General features: G+C 42.9%; 1 protein-coding gene across 1 annotated transcript in view; it reads left to right on the top strand.

Moving 5' to 3' along the window:
- Nucleotides 1-24,777, top strand: part of LOC126473271 (disintegrin and metalloproteinase domain-containing protein 22) — a 1,075,530-nt gene that overhangs the window by 572,114 nt on the left and 478,639 nt on the right. Inside the window, exon 4 of the mRNA XM_050100225.1 lies at nt 1,829-1,908. Within this exon, the coding sequence (XP_049956182.1) occupies nt 1,829-1,908 (80 nt within the window). The remainder of the gene's footprint in view (nt 1-1,828; nt 1,909-24,777) is intronic.

Below are 24,777 nucleotides of genomic sequence, written 5' to 3'. Positions count from 1 at the left end.
AATGAACAACGTTAGAGTCGAACATACAGTTTTCGGGATTGCTGGACTCATTGTTGAGAGCCCTAGGGACATTTTCGTAACCAAGAATGACATGTAACGCATAACTCTGTACCTCTTTGAGAAACTTCAGCCAAAACTGATACTGAGGAGGTAAGTCTTCGGATTTAAGTATGTGATAAATTAGTGACTGTGAATCGAAACGAGGAACAGGCTTCACATTCATAAATTGTCACTAAAAGTTCATTGTGTCCGTTTTGGTAAAAAGCACGTGTCTTTCGCAAGTTGTGTTTTAATGATTTGTGGAAAGTAGTAAATATGAAGATGATTCGTGCGATCTCTGTGCTACAGGAAAGAGGTAACATGACACTGTCGTCAAAGAATTATATTATAATACCATCTTCTGAACTTCCTGGACAGAAAGTTACGTTTCACTTGCTTGATACTTGCAGAATTTTTCTTTCTTTTTTGCAGAGGAGTGTCACAGTTACTAAAGTCATCATTCTCAACAGAAAATGCTAACGCATACCCGTGCAGTGGTGCTAGACCCGAGAGTAGCCGGTTCGAATCTTGTCTGTGGAACCGTTATCATGGCTAATATTTGGCTGGCAAGAAGTGACGAGGCGTTGGCGTACAGTTCCTGATCACCAGAGTTTGCAAAAGTGTTGTAGATTAAAATCCAAAGCATTCCGCAGTGTCTTGCGGAATGAGGGCATGTGACACCATTGATGGGGTCCGCAGTTCGTGGTCCAGTGACTAGCGTCGTTGCCTGTGCACCACGGGGTCCCAGATTCGATTCCCGGCCGGGTCGAGGTTTTTCTCCGCCCGGAGACTGTCTGTTTGTATTGTCCTCAACAATTCATTATCGCTCGAGAAGGTGGCGACATTGGACAGTGAAAAGATTGGGAATTTGCACGGGCGCTGATAACCGAACAGTTGAGCTCTCCACAAACCAAATATCACCACCATCACCACCATTGATGGTAATCTGTTCGTCCGGATGGAGGCGTTAAGCTCGGCGGCTCGTCGGTGCTATTCGAGACTAGTAGGCAACGTTCTGTCACCGGATTACTCCGTACCTTTGATCAATAACGCCACAAATACGAGATCTCATTGCACAGTTACTCGTTGCAGACATCCACACGATACCTCAGAGCCCGCATCTCGTGGTCGTGCGGTAGCGTTCTCGCTTCCCACGCCCGGGTTCCCGGGTTCGATTCCCGGCGGGGTCAGGGATTTTCTCTGCCTCGTGATGGCTGGGTGTTGTGTGCTGTCCTTAGGTTAGTTAGGTTTAAGTAGTTCTAAGTTCTAGGGGACTGATGACCATAGATGTTAAGTCCCATAGTGCTCAGAGCCATTTGAGCCCTTTTTGATACCTTAGAACAGCTCTGAGAAAAACAATGGCAAACTACACCCCTTAGAACACTAGCACCTTGCCAAGATCGGCAATGAGGGATTCCTCCTGAGTATCAGACTGATGGTAGTAAAATGATGGTAGTGATACGGTAACGTATTTCTACAAATCGGTTATGCGATTATTCTTGAAAACTAGAGCTACCTATGGCTGTTGCTAATTAATTGCAAACGCTCCATTGTTCTTTGGCTGCAAGCTAGACTCCTGGTAGGACAGAGGCCATATTACTTCGTATAAACTACGCACAACGCAACGACATATTGTTGATTGTTCCTCCGTCCTAGTTATTATTGTTTCCATTGTTATGTCGCGGTCTGAAGCTCAGAAATGCTGGCTGGCGCTGATACAAAACCCTTCTGCCGCTTCTCGCAAACAGCTGCTTCTGCGACCCGCTCAGTTTTGGCTTCTCTGTTTCAGACGGGGAAACATTTCCACCGGACGTCGCTGCTGATAAAAGCGTTTAACCACAAGTTCCGCCTTGACCTGGAGCTTAATACGTAAGTCAATCTCTAATGCTTATTTCCTCTTTCGGCGTAATTATCAGTGCCGGTGCGTCGAGTTGGGTATCGCTGGTACGCAGTTTGCGCTTTGTTTTCACCCTTACCTCATTAGATAGCGAAAGCAGTTTTACGTCTGTGGTCATCCACGAAATAGGACCGAAGTCACAAGATTTGTTCATAATTTAGAATATTTACTTTTTACTTAATGGTCTTCCTCTGTGTGGTGAATTTACGTTGAAAAGTATTATTTTGTTTTATTTTTTACTGGTGAACCCGGCAATGCTTCTCAGTTGCTAAATTTGTTTGGGAATTGGATATACGTCCTAATTTCCTCGTCCCTACCTTTCCCCCTCCCCCCTCCCATTGTCCACCTCCACTTCTTCCTCCCTATTCTGTCCATCAGCTTCTCCCTGTTCTCTATACATATCTTAACCACATTATCTCTATCCATTTCATCCTCACTCATCTCTCTGTCCATATACTCCTTCCCCTTCTTTATATCCATTTCCTACCCCCTTCTTTGTCTATCTCATCCCCCCACTCCCTCTCTGGCCTCATTTATTGTTATCTCAAACGGACCCCTGGCTGGAAATGGAAGTCAAAATGAATGGGGAAATCAGTTGGAAGCAATAGTACACGGGGGATAAGAGAGACCTTTCCAGCTAATGGAACGGTGAGGACAATACTTTTAATGACAATATTTCCCATGTTTTAATCCATAAACAGGTAGGATTCTATTGTTAGCCATGACCACATCTTTCTTGTTTTCTGTTAAAAATAAGTGCGAAAAGGGAAACAAAACCACACATTTTCAGAGCACAGCTTAGCATGTTCTTTCTCGCAGGATGTTTAACAGGAAGCATTGATTGTATTCCTTTTGCCTCCAAACCCTGTCTACGCTCTTCGTCAGTCTCATCGACTCGACGCTCATGCGGCTGGCCTGCGTTGCGAGTATGCCGACGATATTTCGACGCCTCACTGGTGGCATTATTCTTTTTATTTTTTTTTCAAAGAAATAAACCACGAACTGAAATCAATTGAATATTTGCAGAACACCAAATTACCACCAACTGACATCAATATAATCTTTACAACACACCAAAGATATGAAGGATATCATCACCATCGATAATACATTGAAATACCGCTTTCAATTTCACTTTTTTTTTCACAAAATATCAATATTCAAAGTGGAATTTTTTGTTGTGATGTAAACATGCGACAGCAGAATTGTCAAACCGAACGTCACAATTTTTTTATGAGCATATGTGATAGCAGAACTGTCAAACCGACCGCCACATTTCTTTCATTGAGATTTTCATACAAAAATACCATCCAAATTTCCTACTTTTTCGGTGCGTTTTCTAAAAATTTTCTTTTTTTACAGACCTTGTCTTGACAATTACGAAGACAACAAAAAAATGAGCCAAATCGGTTGAGCCGTTCTCAAGTGATGATCTTTCACACATGCGGCAATTGATTTTTATTTGTATAGAATTGACGGTTATTTGTTTGCATTCTGAAGGGAGAGCGTTAGAATCGGCCAGACTGCCACTCATTAGCTACTGCCATCTCAAACCGCGTATCATACCCGTGACGTCTTCTCCCATTTTACGCGATAAGGCGAAACGACGTGCCCTTCTTTGAAATTTTTCGATGTCCTACGTCAGTCCTACCAGGTATGTATCCCATACCGGGCAGCAATACTCCAAAAGATGACGGATAAGCGTAGTGTAGACAGAAGACCTGTTGCATCTTCTAAGTTTTCTACCAGCCAAACGCAGTGCTCAGATCGCTTTCCTCACAACATTATCTATGTGATCGTTCCAATTTAAGATGTTCTTAATTGTAATCCGTCGATATTTAATTGAATTTACAGCCTTTAGATTTGTGTGATTTATATCTTGGCTGATTTATTTTGCAATCTGATTTTATCGTATGATGACTGTACTAGACAGCAAAACTACAACATCATTTTCAAGCAGTCTAAGAGGGCTGCCCGGATTGCCTCCTAAATCGTTTATAAGGTAACGCTCAGCAGAAGGCCATAACACTTTCTTGAGGAACGCCAGATATCATTTCTGATTTATTCGATAGCCTCCCGTCAGTTACTACGAAATGTTACTATGAAATTTCTGACAATAAATGACGAATCCAGTCACACAACTGAATCGACACTCCACTGGCACGCAGTTTCGTTAGATGCCCCTTGCGAGGAACGGTGTCAAAAGCCTTCTGGAAATTCATAAATATGGAATTAATTTGAGGTCCTCTGTCGACAGTACTCATTACTTAGTGTGAACAAAAAAGCTAGTTGTGTTTCACAGGAACGATATTTTCCGAGTGCTTGTTGCCTGTATACTAGTAGATAGCTTTCTTCGAACTGGTTCGTAATGTTTGCACACAGTATATGTTGCAAAATCCTACTGCAAATCGACGTCATTGATATGGGCCTGTACTTCGGCGGGTTATCCCTTTGACAACTGAGGGCTGGTGTGACCTGTACAGCTTTCCAATCTTTAGGTACGGATCTTTCGTCGAACGAGCGGCCGTATATGATTGCTAAGTATGAGGATGGTTTGATAAGTCTGATAAGAATAGAAACAGTTTCTGTTTTGTAATCAATTCGCCTTACTTTTCGACAAAATCTCCTCTGAGGGATATACACTTGTTGCAGCAATCCTCCAGCTTTTTCATCTCATCCGAAAAATAGATTCTGTCAAACTCTGCAAAACACTGGTTGACTACAACTATCACTTCCTCATCTGCTGAAAACTTCTTCACAGCAAGCCGAGTTTCAAGTTAGGGAACGGAAAGAAATCACTTGACACTGAGTCTGGTGAATGGGGTGGATGAGGAACCAATTCAAAACCCATTTCATACACTTTCGTCATTGTTATCGATGAATATAGAATGGTGCATTATCCTGGTGAAAGAGCACTTTTTGCGTGTCTGCTTTGGTCTTTCTTCAACCGACACAACTTTCAAACGGTCCAACAATGAATTTTAATAGGGTCCAGTTACGGTTGTGCATCTTTCCAAGTAATCGATGAGGCTTATTCCTTGGGAATCTCAGGAAAACAGTGGTCATCACCGTATCAGCTGGCAAAACGGTCTTCGTCTGCTTCGCTGCACTTTCACCGCCATTTTCTATCGTTTTGACTGGCGTTTTCACTCTGGTGTGTAATGATGAATATACATATCATCACAAGTCACAAATCAGCGAAAAAAGTCTTGCGCATTGGGGTGAAATATTATCAGACATTGTTCTGACCTGTTGTGCCGGATGCGGTTTTCGTCGACTCTGACCAATCATGGCACTCACCTTACACACATCTTCTTCCTAGCCAGTTCTCCACGTACAGTATTATACACTTGCCCAGTTGAGATGCGTATAGTCTCAGCAATCTCACGAATTTTTATTCGGCGGTCTTGCATTACGATACCATGGATTTTGTCGATGGTCTATGATGACCTCAATTGGACGGGCGGAGCTCTTCGTCTTCGGTGCTTGTCCGGCCACGTTTAAACTCATTAATCCAAAAGTAAATGGTCTTCAGGGATGGTGCAGAGTCCGCATCAACTTCATCCAATTCTGTTTTAATTCGTGCTGCATCTGATCATTTCAGACGATAATGTTTAGTAACAGCACGAAACTCCGTTTTCTACATTTTCAATCGCATCTTCAGAGTGAGGATAAAGAATGGAACTACATGAACGGGTCCTTCCTTTTAAATCTGCTGACCTCGCTACTGCGCATGCGGCCACAGATGCACAAGTCGCAGAGACGTTGATTGATCGGTGGCTAAGAAGTATAAACAAGGTGAATCTGTAGTTACGCTGTTTATCCATGCCATAGATTCAATTTATGGTTACGACGTAGCCACCGATCAACGTCTCTGGCGCTTGTGTGTCAGTGGCGCGCTCGGCAGGATAAAAAAACGCAGCCAGTGGTGTAGCTTCAGTGTTTCGGCCGAAAGGTGTACTGTCGAGATATTAAGAGAAAAAGTAGGGTTTGTGCAGTTGCACATCCGAAATTTAATGGCTCAGTCATTGCATCGCGAAAACGTTAAGATGGACGTTTGTGCATGTGTTTAGAGACTATGGATTCGAAAGCTTCGCCAAGACTGACGTAATTCTAACGCGTCGGTAAGAGATTTGTTAGATTTTAGGGAGATGGGGATTTTTTCAGGTCTTTCACTACTCGAGCTTAAAATTGTTTTAAAGGATGGTTCTTTGTACGGTTGCCTAAGGATGATACAAATAAAAGAGGAATTTTTTCAAGCAGCTGGTGCCTGATGGAGTCAGAACCAAGGATTGCGTAGTGTTTCCTTGCAGAAACAGTTTTTATATCGTGTGATGTGGTTGGTAAGTTTAAAAATATCCGTGGTGAGAAGAGTAAGCACCGGTAAGTACCGTTACAGGAATTTGGGACCGAGCGAAGCTGGTGTGTTCAGAAATCGAATGATAGGCAATGGTGCATGTATCATGGAGATAACAGGCTGGAGTTAAACTAACAGTGCCGTCTCCGATATTTCAGTCCGTACGAACACAAGGGTTTCAGGGAAAAAATTGTGGACACATTGCGACTGTGTTAGATCGTCTCCTAAACCAGCAGCCGGGTTAAAAATATCGGAGTTCATGAAGTAATGGCAATGCCCTCATGAAAGGCTAACAAATTCAACCTTCACGCTGACCTGACTGTAATTTACGTAACCTCGAATTTTATTTACAACCAGACAGATAGAACCGCAACATTTTAACTTATTTGTAAATAAGATAAGCAACAAACTGAATATAATGACACTCTTACAATCAGTTTCTGAGGTCGGTAAGTAGAAATGACTGAGTGCTGAGCCTGCCTAAGCGCTTAAAGCGGTAGGTTGAAGAAAATAACAAAATCAAGTAAGCCTGGAGAAAAATATGTTGTCGACGGAGAGGTCATTATTATTATTATTTTATTGTTGTTATTATTATTGTTAGCAGTAGCAGCTGTAGCAGTCTTGTCTTCTGGCTGGTTCGATGCCGCCTACCATGAATTCCTGTCTTGGGCCAACCCCTTCCTTCATCTCAGAATAGCACTTGCACGCTTCATTCTCAACTGTTTGTTGGATGTTTCCAATCTCTGTCTCCTCCTACTGTTTTTACACTCTATAGCTCTCTCTAGCATCATGGATGCTATTCGGTGGTGTCTTAACACGCGTCCTATGATACTGTAGATTTTTATTGTCACTGTCTTCCCTATATTCCTTTCTTCGCCGATTGCGTGGAGAACTTCTTCATTCCATATCTATCAGTCCACCTAATTTTCAACATATTTCTATAGCACCACATCTCAAATGTTTCTATTCTCATTTTTTCCAGTTTCCCCACAGTCCATTATCCACTACCATACAATACCCTACTCCAAACTTACCGTGTCACAAATTTCTCCCTCAGATTAAGGCCCATGTTCGATGCCAGTAGACTTCTCTTGGTCAGCGTTGCCCTCCTTGCCTATGCTAGTCTCGTTTTTATGTCCTCCTTGCTTCGTCCGTCACTTGTCATTTTCCTTCCAAGGTAGCAGAATTCATCAACTTAATTTACCTCGTAGTTCCCAAATCTGAGCCGGCCGCTATATCCGAGCGATTCTAGGCGCTTCAGTCCGGAACCGCGCTGCTGCTACGGTCGCAGGTTCGAATCCTGCACTGGGCATGGATGTGCGTGATGTCCTTAGGTTAGTAGGTTTAACTAGTTCTAAGTCTAGGCGACTGACGACCTCAGATGTTAGGTCCCATAGTGCTTAGAGCCATTTTGAACCCAAAACTGAAGTTAAGTTTATCGCTAATCTCACTTTATTATTCCTCATTACTTTCGTCTTTTTCGAGTTTACCATCAACCGACATACTGTACCCATTACTCTGTTCATTCCGTTTAACACGTCCAGTGTTTCTTCTTCAGTTTCACTTGGGATAATAATGTCACCACCAAATATTATTATTAATATGCTTTCACCCTGGTTTAAATCCCACTCTTGAACTTTTCTTCTGTTTCCGTCATTGCTTCTTCCATGTTCAGTTTGAACAATAGGAGCAAAAGTCTTTCTTATACCCTTTTTAATCCAAGCGCTTGCTTCTTAGTCTCCCATTCTCATTTTTCGTTCATGGTTCTCGTACAAATTTTATATTATCCGTATATACCAATAGCTTTTTCTCAGAATTTCGAACATCATGTACCATTTTACATGATCGGATGGTTTCTCCCGGTCGACAGAGCTTATAAATGTGTCTTCATTTCTCTTCGGTCTTGCTTTCATTGTCAGCTGCAACGACAGAACTGCCTCTCTGGTAGTCTTGCCTTTCCTAAAGCCAAAGTGAACGTCATCTAACAGACAAATTCTGTTTTCCATTTTGCCATATATAATTCTCATCGGCAGCTTGCAGCATGAGCCATTAAGCTTATTGTGCAACAGTCCCCGCACTTATTTGCCTTCGTCTATATCTGGATGATGTGGATGATATTTTTCCGAAAGTGTAAAATGGATTTCCGTCAGAGTCAGATTCTACAAACCGAAACTTGAGTAGTCCTTTAGTCGCCATCTCCCCCAATGAGTTTAGAAACAGAGAACGAATGTCATCTATGCCTTCTGCCTTATTTGATCGCAGTTCTTCCAAATCTCTGTTAAACTCTAATACTGGATCCTCTATGTCTGCCAGAACGACTCTCATTTCTTGCTCCGTCACGTCATCAGAAAGGCCTCCATCTCGTAGCCTTCAGAGGACTCTCTCCTCTAAGGTGAACAGTATTACTCCTCATTACTGTCTTATATTTAATTATTTGTGTCAGAGTCAATTACGCCACTTCGGGGTTTTTAAACGTTTATATGAATCAGCCTGTATGTTACTAAACGACTAGCCCGGTGCTGAAACCCGGGTCTAGTTGCAGGATGCCTATCTACTGGCTTCGAAGGGCAACAAATATTGGATTTTCAGACTTTAGCGTAGTTATTGACGGAATTTAAAAAATGCTGTCGTAATGTACTCATTAAGAGATGTAATTCCACTCTAAAGTTTTAACACGCTAAGCCACCTATTAAAGTCAGAAACTGTGTTTGCCTTGAGGCAGCGTAAATCATGGTGCGCAGATTATCCAGACTATATTCATCCAATATTTGAGAATCAGAGCACTAAGCAAAGTCCAGAAAACTTTACACAAAAGTTCAAACCTTTCCAAAATATTTCCTCGCTTCACCCCCCCCCCACCCCCACCCCCCACCCACACACACAAAAAACGAAACAAAAAAAGTTTATCGCTTACTACTGTACATGCTCGCTGTTCATGCAGTAAAACCTTAGCCTCAGACATGAGACTTAATGTATTACTTCTTTAGCACTGACTCTATTCGCAGCACCATTTGCAGACAGTATCTACATATGTCACTGAATGTAACTGCACAGTTATATCATTGTACGACACAAATTTCAGGCGGTAAGATACCATAAACAATTAGATGCGTGAAAAATTAGCTTTTCCTTACAATGGAGCTCAAATTACACAGACTACATTTATCCAGCGTTTCATAATAAGAGCACACAGCGACTCTAACAAACGTTAAGCCTAACTTCAAACCATTTCTTAACTTTTTCTCGCTTATATGCTCAACGTCAAATATTTGACACATTAACTCAGCTGTAAAATAATCAAAGCTCTTTTATATACACGGGTGTTATGTTCTTTAAAGAAGGGGACGGGGGGAGGGTTACTGGAACATTTAGCTACTACGTTTCTCGAGTTGTCTGTTTACGTTTAATTAATAGCTATATGTACTTACTTTTGTTCTGTAATTAGTGGTTTCTTTTGCCCGCGTTTATACGCAAAGCACAAACACTTTTAGATTCGCTGAGGAAGCGCAGCATTTGCTTCGTGGCCGATTTATACATTTGCTTGTATAGAAAGTTACGTCTGTAGACCAGTGAAAGTCGAAACACCTCTTGCCATAAATAAGCTATACAAAAAGTGGCTGGTTGCTGTCTTTCTTCAAGTAATTCAATCCATAGCCAACGGTGCTCAACCATCGCTAACATACATCGGTTAAGATAACGTCAACTTTGTTCAAGATGCGTCTGCATTTTTTTGGGGCACTGGATTTTACGAATTACACTTAATTAAAGGTCTGGTTATTTATCTGCATCTCATGGCGTTGTTACGCACGATAACGAAATATATGAGTTCAGCAAACTTGAAATATAGCAGAATGAATTTTCTGTTCACTGTTCTGATCACGCTCCTGTTTCGAAGCGAAGTATTGCTAGTGAAATGTGTAACAAAAAATTATGGAACCATGTAGTCAACATCCGTTGTCTCCCATAAGTGGACTAACGTAGTTAAAATATCTCTCATACACCATTTTTCGCATTCTTCTCATTGTGCTTTAACATATAGATAATCATATTCACATCGCAGTAGAACGTCGTTTAACACTTCACATGGAATATACCTGAAATCGGAGAACGCCAGTAACCCACTCACCACCGATTATGTAAAGAATCGATGTCCCACATTTATGAAGTCATATCTACTGAATTATGAGAAGTACAATGATATAATTGTGCAGGTACATTCAGTGATATATAAGGATGTCTCCAAAATGTGTTGCGAATGCAGTTAATAGTAAAGAAGTAATAAATTAAAATGTCATGGCCGATGCTAAAATTTTACTGCATGAAAATATAGTAAGTGATAAACTTTTCTCCTTTCATAATTTCGTGGAAGGTGTCAGCGTGAAAATGTTTCGAAAAGGTTTGCAATGATGTGTAAACTTTGATGCAAGTCGCTAAGGGCTCTGGTTCTCAAATACTGTTCGAATAAAATCTGGACAATTTATGCGCCAGGAATTACGCTGCTTCAAAACAAGTACATAGTTGCTAACTGTAATACCTGATGAATTGTGGTAAAACTCTAACCCAAGAATATATCTCCTAGTGACTAGATTACGACAGCGTGTTAATTTCTTAAAATTCAATCAGTAATTAGTTGAAGTTCTAAAAATCAAATTTTTGTTGCCCCTGGGGGCCGTTAGAGAGGAAACCTAATACTTCTTCAGGGTGACCATAGCCATTGTCTGTCACCACACGCATGAAAGAAAAAATATAAGTATTCTGCGTACACTGTACGCATCGTAACAGGTTTCAAATATAGAAATACACAGTTGGCATCGGCAAATACCCTGCGTAAATATATCGACGGAGTTTGCCCCTATCCTCGCCGTTCGTAAAATGGAAAACCCTTCGTAGTGCATAGCGGAGGGTACTCCCCGCCAGCATCACTCGCTAACTTTTCTCTCTCAAATGTAGTGGAGGATACTGGCTCTCAAACTTTTTCCACGAGCCGTTTACGAGAGGGAAGACTTCTTTCGTGCATCGATTGCATTGAGAGGGTAGTACCTTCGTGAATTTCTCGTATTAGTAAGAGGATGCCTATGCGCGAATTCCTTAGAACCTCTCTCTCGATTTGATTGTTACTGGATCACGATTATACGAAAACAATATGTGGCACCAAGCTTGACCAGCTCTTGTGTTCGCTAAGCTGCCACTAACCAGTAGGCTACAAGTCTCTCGATCGCGGTGGCCCGAGTTCAATTCCTGACTGGGTTGGAGATTTTCTCCGCTCTTGACACTGTGTGTATGTGTGTGTGTGTGTGTGTGTGTGTGTGTGTGTGTGTGTGCGTGTGCGTGTGTGTGATGTTTCCCAGATCATCAACGCAATAGTCGCCGAATTGTCTGCGCCAGGCGACCGAAAATCGCAGAAGTGATTTCTGGGCCAATAAAGCCATTTGCACCTGTCTTTTTTTCTTACAAGTATGCTTGTATCTACTGCTCTCCTGTGAACAGTTTTGGTCTGATACTGGTTTGTATAGTATTTTACTTCTGAGGTTAAATCTGCCGCTGTATGACCGCTCCTGAATGAAGCAATATCTTGCATTGACCTTCATTCAAAAGAAACAACTAGTTTTCAGGGGACCTTTGCAAAACTTTCGCACTTTTATAGTTTTAAATAACGGCAGTTTTTGGAATAAATGTAGTCGTTGAGATAATGGTAGTTGGGAATCCTTTTGGAGCGACGCTTCACACTGACAGCTGCTTATGTTCTTTCCCTTGGCATCCTAAACTTGCCATTTATTGTTTATGACAGTAGTATTTACGCTGTCCTGTTGTTGACAAAAGTTAATAATTAACGAGCAAATAGAAACACAAAAATAAAAGAAGTAAAGAAATGTAATTTACTGCTAGCTTCCGTCCGTAATATTTACATTTCTCTGTTACTGATGAGAAGTTTAGTGAGAAATGCGAATTAAATTGCAAAGAAGTAAATAAATGTTAAATATATAGGTGTTCGCTACTTACCTGCTATATCACTAAGGCCACAATAACCTCTAACTGTATTTTGAGATTTTAATTCCAGTTCGTACTTTATGCAAGCAAGTTAGATCGTAGTAGCAATAGGTAAATCACAATTCAAGGTGATAGTGGGAAGTGTGTTCGTCGTTTCGGAAAGTATATTCGTTTAGAAAAGTCAGTTTGTAGGACGGGAAGAGAAAATGGACTACCGCAGTGCCCACGGTTGTTATTTATGACAATGCTGTATACAAATTATCCAGTTAATAAGTACTTTAAATCAAATAAGTGGTGTTTGTAATAAGATAATATGAAAAGGAAAGCTCTTATTCGTGATTAATGAGTTAGCATCGTAAAATATAGGCACAAAGCTGGGCGACCATGACGCCCTTTTGCCTATGATACTTAAATGTCGCTTTATGTTAAAATTTTCCTCTTCGGCTGCCTTGGTTACGGAAGCACCCAGCATACGTGCACCAACACTTTGCCAAAGTTCGAAGTCATTTAGCTCCCACACAATGCGTTCACAACTACAAAGAACACTGTTCCATGACGACTGACACTTGCAATGTACACTATGTGATCAAAATTATCCGGACACCTGGCTGGAAAGGACTTACAAGTTCGTGGCGACCTCCATCAGTAATGCTGGAATTCAGTATGGTGTTGGCGCACCCTTAGTCTTGATGAGAGATTCCAAGGTGCAATCGCCATCCTCAAATTGCTCTTCAGCAGTGGGAAGCAAGAAGGTGCTTAAAACATCAATGTAGGCCTGTGCTGTGATAGTGCCACGCTAAACAACAAGGGGTGCAAGCCCCCTCCACGAAAAATACGACCACACCGTAACACCAGCGCCTCCGAATTTTACTGTTGGCACTACACACGCTGGCAGATGATGTTCACTCGGCATTTGCCATACCCACATCCTGCCATCAGATCACCACATTGTGTACCGTGATTCATCACTCCACACAACGTTTTTCTACTATTCAATCGTCCAATGTTTACGCTCCTTACACCAAGCGAGACGTCATTTGGCATTTACTGGCGTGATGTGTGGCTTATGAGCAGCCGCTCGATCATGAAATCCAAGTTTTCTCAGCTCCCGCCTAACTGTCATAGTACTTGCAGTGGATCCTGGTGCAGTTTGCAGTTCCTGTGTGATGGTCTGGATAGATGTCTGCCTATTACACATTACGACCCTCTTCAACTGTCGGCGATCTCTGTCAGTCAACAGACGAGGTCGGCCTGAACGCTTTTGTGCTGACGTGTCCCTTCACGTTTCCATTTCACTATCACATCGGAAGCAGTGGACCCACGGATGTTTAGCTGTGTGGAAATCTCACGTACAGACGTACGACACAAGCGACACCCAATCAGCTGATCACGTTCGAACTCCGTGAGTTTCGTGGAGCGCCCCATTCTTCTGTCTCACGATGTCTAATGACTACTGAGATCGCTGATATGGAGTCCCTGGCAGTAGGTGGCAGCACAATTGAACCTAATATGAAAAACGTATTTTTGGGGTGTGTTCGGATACTTTTGATCACATAGTGTATTAAGAGACTGAACATGGGTCGTTCGTGGTCATATACAACAGTCCAACTTGTAGGCTTGGCTAGCATATGCATTTACTTTGAAGCATGCATTTCTCGCACTGTTTCCGTTTTTTGTCCAACCCCAGTAAATCAACAGGTATTCGTTTCTGAACATATCGATATAGAAACTTGCCTTCTACTTTTGGTTAATACTATCTACTGTAGAAACATATGACACTTTTTTTTCGAACATCTGAATTAATGTAGTGAACTTCTTGTTTTGTGTTTCTCTCTTCTTAAGGAAGGGTTCGATTTTCTATGTAGCAAGATAATTCGATTACAATCTGAAATTCTCGAAGTCAGCTCAAGGCAGGGTTGTTTCTGCTACAGCCTGCATCTTTACGATTACAGCATTTACTGTCCATCAGATATGAATAAAATGTAAATCACCAGATCCATGTATCAGGTGAAAACTTCCACTACATAATAAACGAAGAAGAAGGAACTGGCGTTGTAAGTTCCCGATGTTCAGCGTCTATCACACGCTGCAGTCAGTGGTACTTGATAACAGCGTCAGCAATTTCAGAGTTATCCACGCGACATAGTGCTATTTTAGCAGAGTGGAAATCGTCCAGAGACTACAGCTGGGCGAAACGACGGATTCGGCGACGTCTGACGGAGAGACAGAGAGTTCGTCAATAGAGCCCAGAGACAGTGGCCGTGAGAAGACGGTTGCCAAACATACGTGGCAATGATCTGCTTGTGGTGGGTCACGAAAGCAATTGACTTTCGCCTGCCCTGCGACCTATTATATTGCTAGTTTCGTAGTTCCCTGGTTGGGCGTCAAGTGCCGTAGCTGCTAAACGTACAATATCCGTGGTCTCTGCCATCGATACGTCTATCAGTGGCAAAGACAGAAGGCGCGGTTCTCACTGAGGTAATGCAATATGTGATACGATTCACGACGCAACTCGTGATATGACGCAGAAGCAACCCGCATCGACAGAGCACATGGAAACGCAGTGGAAGCGACTTCCTACGTTCATCCTGGGACGAGAGCGAGACAACGCCGAAAAGTATCCATGTCGTATCTGCCAGTGCAACGCCGAGTGCTGGTTGCTCAGCGCAACTTGTGTACGAGTAGCGAATTTCAAGTCATCCGATGTGCCTCAAAAAGATTTTCTTTCATGCAGATGAAGCACAGCTACACCCGTCTCTGTAGTTAGTACGATGTCTGTTCAAAAAATTCCGGAACTTTGTCTACAAAATTTTTCTACCCTTACCTTTTACTTACTGCGCTTGGTCTCCTCCGGTCTGTTCAAAAAAATTCCGAAACTTTGTCCACAAAATTTTTCTGCCCTTGCCTTTTACTTACTGTGCATGGTCTTCTTCGAAATACTCTCTTCCACAACTGATACACCGCCGTTTCCACCTCCAGAAGCTATCCTGGGATGCCTCCTGCTGGATCGCGCGAAGCGCCGTCTGCGAACTTTCTTATATCTCGTCTATCGTTGCAAATCTTCGTCCTTTCAACGGGGTTTTCAAATATGGAAATACAGAAAAGGTTTGGAGAGTAAGGAGGATGACGCAGCACAGCGTTTCGTTTCTTGTGCAGTAGTCACGCACCAACAGGGATGAATGTGCGTTATCTTGATGCAAGAGCCATGAATTCTCTCACAGGCGTCGCAACACGTCGCGATAGTACCATCGATTAACAGTTTATCCTAGTGGCACGAATTCATGATGAACTAATCCTTCGAAGTCAAAGAAAACTATCAGCATGGCGTTGACCTTTGACCTGACCTGATGAGCTTTTTCTGGTCTTAGAGAACCTTTCCCGATCCATTGTGAATACTGTACCTTGGTCTCAATGTCATAACCGTAGACCCACATCTCATCACCGTTTATGATTCTCTCAAGCAACATCTCGTTCTCTCTTCACAGATTGCCAGGCGAAGGTCTTTCTGGTCTTGACTCGTGAGACGTGGGACGTGGCGACAATACGATGCATTCCAAGATGCAATGCCAGGGTTTCATGTCATTATCCAACTGAGATGTTACATTCTTCTGCACACGGTCGGACAGTCAGTTTTCGACTGACACGCACTATTTCGTTCACGTTCCGAACATGAATGTCATCGGTAGACGTCGAAGGACAACTTGAGCGAGGGTCATCTTTCACTCCCGCCCGGCCATTTTTAAACACGTGAACCATTCGTAACACCGAGTACGGCTTAAGTACTCATCACCGTGAGCTTCCTGCATCATTTGGTGTGTCTCTGTAAAGGTTTTTTTGGGTTGACGCAAAATTTAATGTAGGCGCGTTGCTCCTGTAACTCTGCCACCTCGAAATCGCAAACTGTGCGACACAATTCTACTCAATACGGCACCGTACAATAACTAATACACATACAACAATGAAACTTCCGGCAGTTACACATTGAACGTAGGCACACCATTTCGCTCCAACACACCAATGTCGCGAAATTACGAATCTCCGGAATTTTTTTTTAACGAATAGTGTACTCAAAATCGAATGGGGAAGGCTCTATAGCAGAGAAAACGCACGAAATCAGAAACTTTATTTTATCTCAGTAAAACTTTCACTTTCTGCGCAGAAAACTGAAAACCAATGTTTCTGGTTTCGTGCGTTTTCTCTGCTATACAGTCTTACCCATTCGATTGTGAGTATACTATTCGGTAAAAAAATTATTTTTTCGAGTCTGATAGTCCGACGTAGCTTAATAATGAATTGCTTTTATTTTTGGCATTAGCCGTAGTTACTTTGGTACTTCGCAATAAAGTAACACACCCCACAGCCGGCCGATGTGGCCGAGCGGTTCTAGTCTGGAACCGCGCGACCTCTACGGTCTCAGGTTCGAATCCTGCCTCGGGCATGGATGTGTGTGATGTACTTAGGTTGGTTAGGTTTAAGTAGTTCTAAGTTCTAGGGGACTGATGACCTTAGTTGTTAAATCCCATAGTGCTCAGGGCCATTTGAACCATTTTTTGAACGCACCGCGCAATTTTGCAAAGTTTAGAGGGAAATATGTAGTCGCTGGCCAGTTCACGTTTGGTGCATTTTCTGGTATGCGTTTCTGCACACAAAATAGCTAACATATCGAAATTGTTTTTAGCGCTGAAAGAGAAAGCGATTTCAGTTTTCGAGAAAATACGTGAGCTATTTGGAAGTTGTTCGCCACGAGAACGGCAGCTATGCGCCACAAGCGATGCTATTACCACCTGCTGTGGCCTGCTATGCGGAGTATGAAGCTACTTCGTGTTCTCTTTTTCGTATGCTGCGATACAAGCTGAAGTTGCAAATGAAGAAAATAGTTGAAATGAAAAGACAACGACTCATCAGGTGAAGACGCTGACTGAGTGTTTTTTCAATCTATGCTCATAAAAGAGACCTGACAGCTAAAATGCTTTTATTTCTGAATGAGCAGCTGGACGAAGCCGAGGTGGACACTTCGAGTTTTTCCCTAACATCATGAGATTCTTCCATTTCTTGAAGCACATTTTCTACCTCTACGCATAGTTTGTCACCCACTGCTTCTCCATCGATGGTGGCTTATCTTTTTTCACGTCAAGCAACGTTTCTTGTGAATACTTCTCAAGCTGAATAATGTACTACTTTGCTAAGCTTGACAGTTGTAGAAATACGATCCTGGCTTTCTTAATCTCTAGTCATTATTTATGAATGTACCACATTGAATAAAGTACCGTGCTAGATGGACTTCTTCTTCTTTTTCTAGTGCCTTTGTCATGCTTCGACACAGAGTGGACATGTACGGACTTACCATGATTAATTGGGTGGCCGGGTGACCTTCCTATCGCAATCCTGTTTACTGCTTGGTCGAAAAAGATGTATTCAGTTGGTTGCGTACAGTGTTATTCGAGTGAAAATGAGCGAAAGTTTTCTAAACTTTGTGAATAGTGTATCTGTGGAGGGACTGGTGTACCGCTCCGGTATTCACGTAGTGGAATGTGGGAAACCGCCTAAAAAGGGCATTCACGTTGGCCGGCACACCTGCCCTCGTCGCTGATCCGCTGGGTGGATTCGATTCCGGGGCCGGCCCATTTCCCGGTCCCGGAAGCGGTAGGAGGTCTTTTTCTTACTGCCATTTTTAACGTCACTCGAACACTTGCACCAAGTTACCTTTTGTAACGAGTAGATTCGAGTGAAAATGAGCGAAAGTTTTCTAAACTTTGTGAATAGTGTATCTGTGGAGGGACTGGTGTACCGCTCCGGTATTCACGTAGTGGAATGTGGGAAACCGCCTAAAAAGGGCATTCACGTTGGCCGGCACACCTGCCCTCGTCGCTGATCCGCTGGGTGGATTCGATTCCGGGGCCGGCCCATTTCCCGGTCCCGGAAGCGGTAGGAGGTCTTTTTCTTACTGCCATTTTTAACGTCACTCGAACACTTGCACCAAGTTACCTTTTGTAACGAGTAGATTCTCAACAGGAGAAGTAGCACGTGGAAAATTCGTGTCAGAGTAGCAGATACTACTTGCTTCAAAAAACTGCACACTGTATGAACTCCTTCTTAGACCTCGTGGAACATGTGTTCGTATTAGGAGAGCTCACGAAAAACCACAGTGAACTATGTTTCATATTTATAGCACTCAGTGAAGTGTTTTTCTTATTGGTTTAGTGTTTCATGTAGCTGCTGGTTCGTTCAGCTGAGTCAGACCACTTCATGAGATCTGTTACTCGATGTAATATCTGACGTATTTACCTCTTTTTCCTTTTTTTCTGTCCAGTCGCCGTAGTTGATTCTCTTGAAGCAGAGATCCTGCAAATCAGTGCCTCTAAAATCCTGTGTGTAGCCGAGGAAACCCTCTCTTCTTCACATTCTGCAGCTGTTGTTGGAGCGAAAAGAAGGTAACATCTACTCATGTCACGAAAAAGCACATCCACTACTTTCGTTTTACAAATGTATAATGGGTGTACAGATTATTAGAGGCACTCGTGAGCTAGAGTAGAACACAGCTTTACATACGACATACGACTCGAAGGCTCAACATAATATCAGATATTACGATATATTTTATTCGTCACAAAAACCATGTTATCTCTTGTTTTCACTCTCGAAGAATGTGGTTGCTCCTTGACGGTCAAATCAGCGCCAAGCCGCGACGCCAAGACGTTGGCTCTGAGCACTATGGGACCTAACTTCTGAGGTCATCAGTCCCCTAGAACTTAAAACTACTTAAACCTAACTAACCTTAGGACATCACACACATCCATGCCCGAGGCAGGATTCGAACCTGCGACCGTAGCGGTCGCGCGGTTACGAACTGTAGCGCCTAGAACCGCTCGTCCAGCCAAGACGTAAAATGCCTCCCCCACAGCAGGTGAAGCCGTTTACGTGTCGTCATACCCTGTCGTTTTCTCGTATTCCACACCTCCCGTTTAAAGTCTGCACATACGAAAACAAGCACCCACGCGCAATGTATATTCCGCGACTCACTCCCTACTTTTCTGTCACTATCATCTTTCCTTGTACTACCCAAGGAATGTAAAATGTTGTCCACCTAAACGGCATGTACCACTTCACCAGTACCTCCTTTTCTTTTTCAGTATCTTGAGCTTTAAGTAACGATAAACCACATAATAATGATAATCCACACGGTAATGATAAAAGTTTATGAATGCAACTGAAACTGAATCGTAAACTTGATTCGTGATGTCTTGTTCCTTGTCGTACAGCGAATCACACCGCATATCGCATCGCATATTGAATCATCCCTGTGGGAACAGGGGTGTCGCAATAATATCTGTCGCGTCGCGCTACCTTTACAGTAACGTGTCGTACTGCACACCCTATCGTCTCAGTGTGAACAGCGCCTTGAGTTTTCATGCTGAGTATTCTCCAACGTCCCATGCTTCTCAACTGCAGAAGTAAAGGGTCCATCGCTTTCTTCCAGCGATGACACCAAGTATCGCAGCTTAAGGTCATCTTTGTTTCCACATTAAGAGGGATGACTGTAAAATAACGGGACTGTTGCTGTAAAACATTTTATTTAGAAGCCATAGATGTTTAGTTGTTGTCACCCTCAATATACTCCTCTCCTTTGTTCCTACAATGCGTATTTTCCATTGATGGAAACAGTACTGGAAGTCTTCCTCTGTGAGCTCCTTGATGACGCGTACCGCCTTTTCTTTCACTGCTTCAGCAGAGTGAAATCTTTTTCATTTTATTGCTAATCTGAAATCGGGGAATAGGTAAAAGTCACATGTTGGTAGAGTAGGCGAATAAGGTGGGTGGTCTAACACTCGCTTGCTGTACTTCGCTATAAACCTCTTACAGACCATGAATTATGCGCCGGTGCGCTGTCTTGATGCAGAACACATGACTGTTTCTTACACAGTTCGGGTCGTTTTCTTATTGTTTACTTACAGCGTTGAACAAGAACCTCAAGGTATTAATTTTCACGAACTCAGTGAAGACACGCTATTCCATGAATATCGAAGAAAACAATCATCACAGCTCTGAATCGTGATTTGTTCGTTCTACTTTTTTCGTTTCGCTCACTGTGAAATTGGGCCCTTGCAATGCATGGACTGGCTCTTAGTTTCTGGATCATAAGTGAAAAACCACGGTTCGTCACATGTTATCACTCTTTCCAAGAAATTAGGATTATTTGCAGTGGTATTCAAAGTGTCAGTACAAACATTTTCACGATCTTCTTTTTGTTCGATCTTGAAAATTTTCGGAACGGTTTCGCACATACTTTTCTCATACTAAATTGGTTGTGTAAAATTTGCTATACGCATTCTTTGACAGTAACTACAGCTTCAGCAATATAGCGAATACTCAAGCGATGGTCAGATCGAATCATATTGCCTACTTTTCCGATATTTTCACCCCTCTTTAGGGCTCTGTGCCTCAATCGGTAGAAACGGACCCCTTATATGATCACTTCCTTGTCCGTCTGTCTGTCTGTCTGTCCGATGGTTCACAACCCTTTTTCTCAGGGATAGGTAGACATACGAAGTTGAAATTTATGTCGCATATGAAGATCTATAGTTCCTTGCCGATGTGAAACATTTAAGTTCGTAAGTCATTACAATCAAAAGATGTCGCCATATATTTAACATATTTTGACACTCCCAAGCTTAGTCTTCAAAACCTACACCGTACTTACCTCTGACCTAGAATCATGAAAGTTACCAAGAAATAAGGTTTCACACTACAGACAAAGGAAAAAACAACTAAAAACGTAAATTTGTGATTATGTCACATGAAAAAAATTTTTCTCATTTGTTATCCTATTGTCTGCCTGTCGGTCTATTAAGACCCTTTTTCTTAGGAATATGTATACGTATCAAGTTGAAATTTATGTCTCATACTAAGGTCTACGAGTCCTTTGCGGTGTAATAAATATTTGCTTCGAAGTCAATACAGTCAAAAGACAGGGCCATTTACGTCACATATTTTGATGCTTGCAGACTCACTCATTAAAGCCTATAGGGTGTTTCCCATTAGTCTACAAGCAGGAAACTGGCAAGAAGAAATGTTTCACCGTACGACTAAAGGGGGAAAAATTACAAAAACGTTACTTTGTAATTGTACGAAAAATATTTCTTTTGTCATTTGTTATCTGACTTCCAAAAAATGGTTCAAATGGCTCTGAGCACTATGGGACTTAACATCTGAGGTCCCCTAGAACTTAGAACTACTTAAACCTAACTAACCTAAAGACATCACACACATCCATGCCCGAGGCAGGATTCGAACCTGCGACCATAGCAGTCGCGCGGTTCCAGACTGAAGCGCCTAGAACCGCTCGGCCACCGCGGCCGGCTATCCGACTTCAAACTTGAAATTAAAACATTCCCGAATGTCTTGGAATCCCCGGGCAGGTAAAAATCGTCGAGTTCGTCGATTCCTGAAATAGGTGAAATGTCTGTATGTGTAATTAAGGTTGTAAGAAAGCTTCGGTGGCTGAGTGCTTCTCGCACCTGGCCGATTATTCATGCTGAAGGGCGTCCCAGGCATGAGTCATCTTCAACGTCTTCTCGGCCATCTTGGAGACGCAAAGTGGCGTCAGTCCGTTCGTCCGACCAATTGCAGATGTATACTGCATATATTTTTTAGCGCCCGTGTTTACATATCAGTCTTTAAAGAGTTCTGCTGGCAGAAGGAGCACAAACGAAAGACGGAGCCCGTGCTCGACACACGGTTCTCGTCCGCTCCGCTCACAGACTGCTGAGGCTCACACGGGAGGAGGGTGGAGCCGAGGAGGCTGCGGCGGCGTTTCTGGGTTTAATAAATTAGCATCTAATTAGTTGCACGGCGAGATAACAGCGCAGCAGGGGCGGCGTTTAGCGACGAGCCGCCATGAATAAAACACGCCGCCCTTATTTAACTACGGAACACGGCGGCTGCTTGTACAGGCACCGCACCGGCTAACGCCCCTACCCGCGTCCTCTGTGGTCAGCTGCAGCTGCGGACACGTGAGCTGTGCATACCGCGCCTCGAAACGCTCGGCTGTGTCGTTTTATTGGCTTTCTTACCGGTCTGCTCTTCCTTTTCTACTGTCGGAGACTCTTTGCACAACTTTCGCTTGTTACGTCTACATCTATTCCACGAAGTCCACCGTTTGTGGCTGAAGGTAAATATTGTACCAGATTTCCTTTTCCCCGTTCCTACTTCATTCGCGAATGGAGCACGAGGAGAAAGGTTGTCGACACCCTTCTGCAGGGTGTTCCATTTATCCGAGGACCACACGCGAGGGGCTGTATTTGCCGGCCACCGCAGCCGTGCAGGCCAGTCAAATGGTTCCCCCGCCTCCCTGATAACACCGCTCTACCTGCTTTTCGGCCTGTGTCATTCGAACAGCGAAACAAAAATCACGAGGGTATCAGTGAGGTCTGCGAACGCAGCAAAGGCAAGACGCCGGCTGGAATGACCGAGCGGTTCTAGGCACTAGAGTCTGGAACCGCGCGACTGCTACGGTCGCAGGTTCGAATCCTGCCTCGGGCATGGATGTGTGTGATGTCCTTAGGTTAGTTAGGTTTAAGTAGTTCTAAGTTCTAGGGGACTGATGACCTTAGAAGTTATGTATCATAGTGGTCAGAGCCATTTGAACCGTTTGAATGGCAAGACCGAATCACGTTTAACTGCCTGGCAGAAGGTTCATCGAACCACCTTCACAATCCTCTATTATTCCTATGTCGTATAGTGCGTGGAAAGAATAAACACGTATATCTTTCCGTGTGAGCTCTGATTTCCCTTTTTTGTCGTGATGATCGTTCCTCCCTATGTAGGTCGATGTCGACAAAATATTTTCGCATTCGGAGAAGAAAGATGGTGATTGGAATTTCGTGAGAGGATTCCGTCGCAATGAAAAACGCCTTTGTTTTAATGATTCCCAGCCCAAATCCTGTATCATTTCTGTGACACTCTCTACCATATTTCGCGCTAATACAAAACGTGCTGCCCTTCTTTGAACTTGTTCGATGTACTCCGTCAGTCCTATCTGATAAGGATCCCACACCGAGCAGCAGTATTCTAAAAGAGGACAGACAAGCGTACTATAGGCAGTCTCCTTAGTAGGTCTGTTACATTTTCAAAGTGTCCTGCCAGCAAAATGCAGTCTTTGGTTAGCCTTCCCCACAACATTTTCTATGTGTTCCTTCCAATTTAAGTTGTTCGTAATTGTAATACCTAGGTATTTAGTCGAATTTACGGCTTTTGGATTAGACCGATTTATCGTGTAACCTAACGAGTTCCTTTCAGCACTCATGTGGATGACCTCGCACTTTTCGTTGTTTAGGGTCAACTGCCACTTTTCGTACCATTCATATAACTTTTCTAAATCGCTTTGCAATTTGTTTTGATCTTCTGATGCCTTCATTAGTCGATAAACGACAGCGTCATCTGCAAACAACCTAAGACGGCTGCTCAGATTGTCTCCCAAATCGTTTATATAGATAAGGAACAGCAAAGGGCCTATAACACTGCCTTTGGGAACGCCAGAAATCACTTCTGTTTTACTCGATGACTTTCCGTCAATTACTACGAACTGACAGGAAATCGCACTGTCCGTAGATGGTTGGAAGAGAAGTTTCTATGTGTTAAAATTCCGAGTCGTGAGGCAATTCACAGATTAGTGAATAAATTTCATGAAACGGGAAGCCTTCTTGACAAGAAACGTAAACAACGGTATACAGTGCTCACAGAAAGTCATCTAGATGACACTGCATATCTCCTGGAAAATTCCCCTAAAAAGTCTCTTGGGTGTCTTTCAGAGCAAACTCAAATTTTTTGTGCCTCTGTACAAAGAGCTGCTAAGTTAGTTGGGTTACGGGCCAATAAAGTAACAGTAGCGCAAGAACTTAAACCTGTAGTCTGAAACAAGAGCATGGAGGTGAAATGGATCCTTACCTCATTCTGTTTTCAGACAAGGCTTGCTTCCACTTACACGGATACCTTAATTCCCAAAACCGTCGACAATGGAGCGCCGGTAGACCTATCCTGATTCGTGAGGAACCCTTTCACGATCAGAAAATTCCTAAGGATTTCCAAAATGGTATGTCCCATGCCTCTAGCTCCAACTACCATTCCGCGTTCAAAGTCTGTTGCGGCCATAAACACGTCAGAAACCTTGTTACATGAATCACCCGAGTAGAAATGACGGCTCCGCCGAAGCACAGCCCTTTTATACCTTGTGTACGCGATACTAACGCCATTTGTAGGGCTATATGTGCACATCGCTAACCTATGACTTTTGTTACCTCAGTGTATAACATGTAATTACAGTAACTACTACACGCTTTGTGTAGCTGCCCTGAAATCATAACAACAATACGTTTCTCTGTTCAACGAAACTGACGACACTCGTATTTTTTTGGTGATGGCAGAGACTTTTGAGTTGTCCTAGCAAAACTGTTCGTGTTTTCCCTCCGCAACATGGTCACAACGGTGATCGTTTGGCCAC

Source organism: Schistocerca serialis, chromosome 4, assembly GCF_023864345.2.
Source record: "Schistocerca serialis cubense isolate TAMUIC-IGC-003099 chromosome 4, iqSchSeri2.2, whole genome shotgun sequence".
Lineage (NCBI taxonomy): Eukaryota > Metazoa > Arthropoda > Insecta > Orthoptera > Acrididae > Schistocerca > Schistocerca serialis.
The sequence above is the reverse complement of the archived record's forward strand: the minus strand, read 5'-3'. Positions and strand labels throughout refer to the sequence as shown.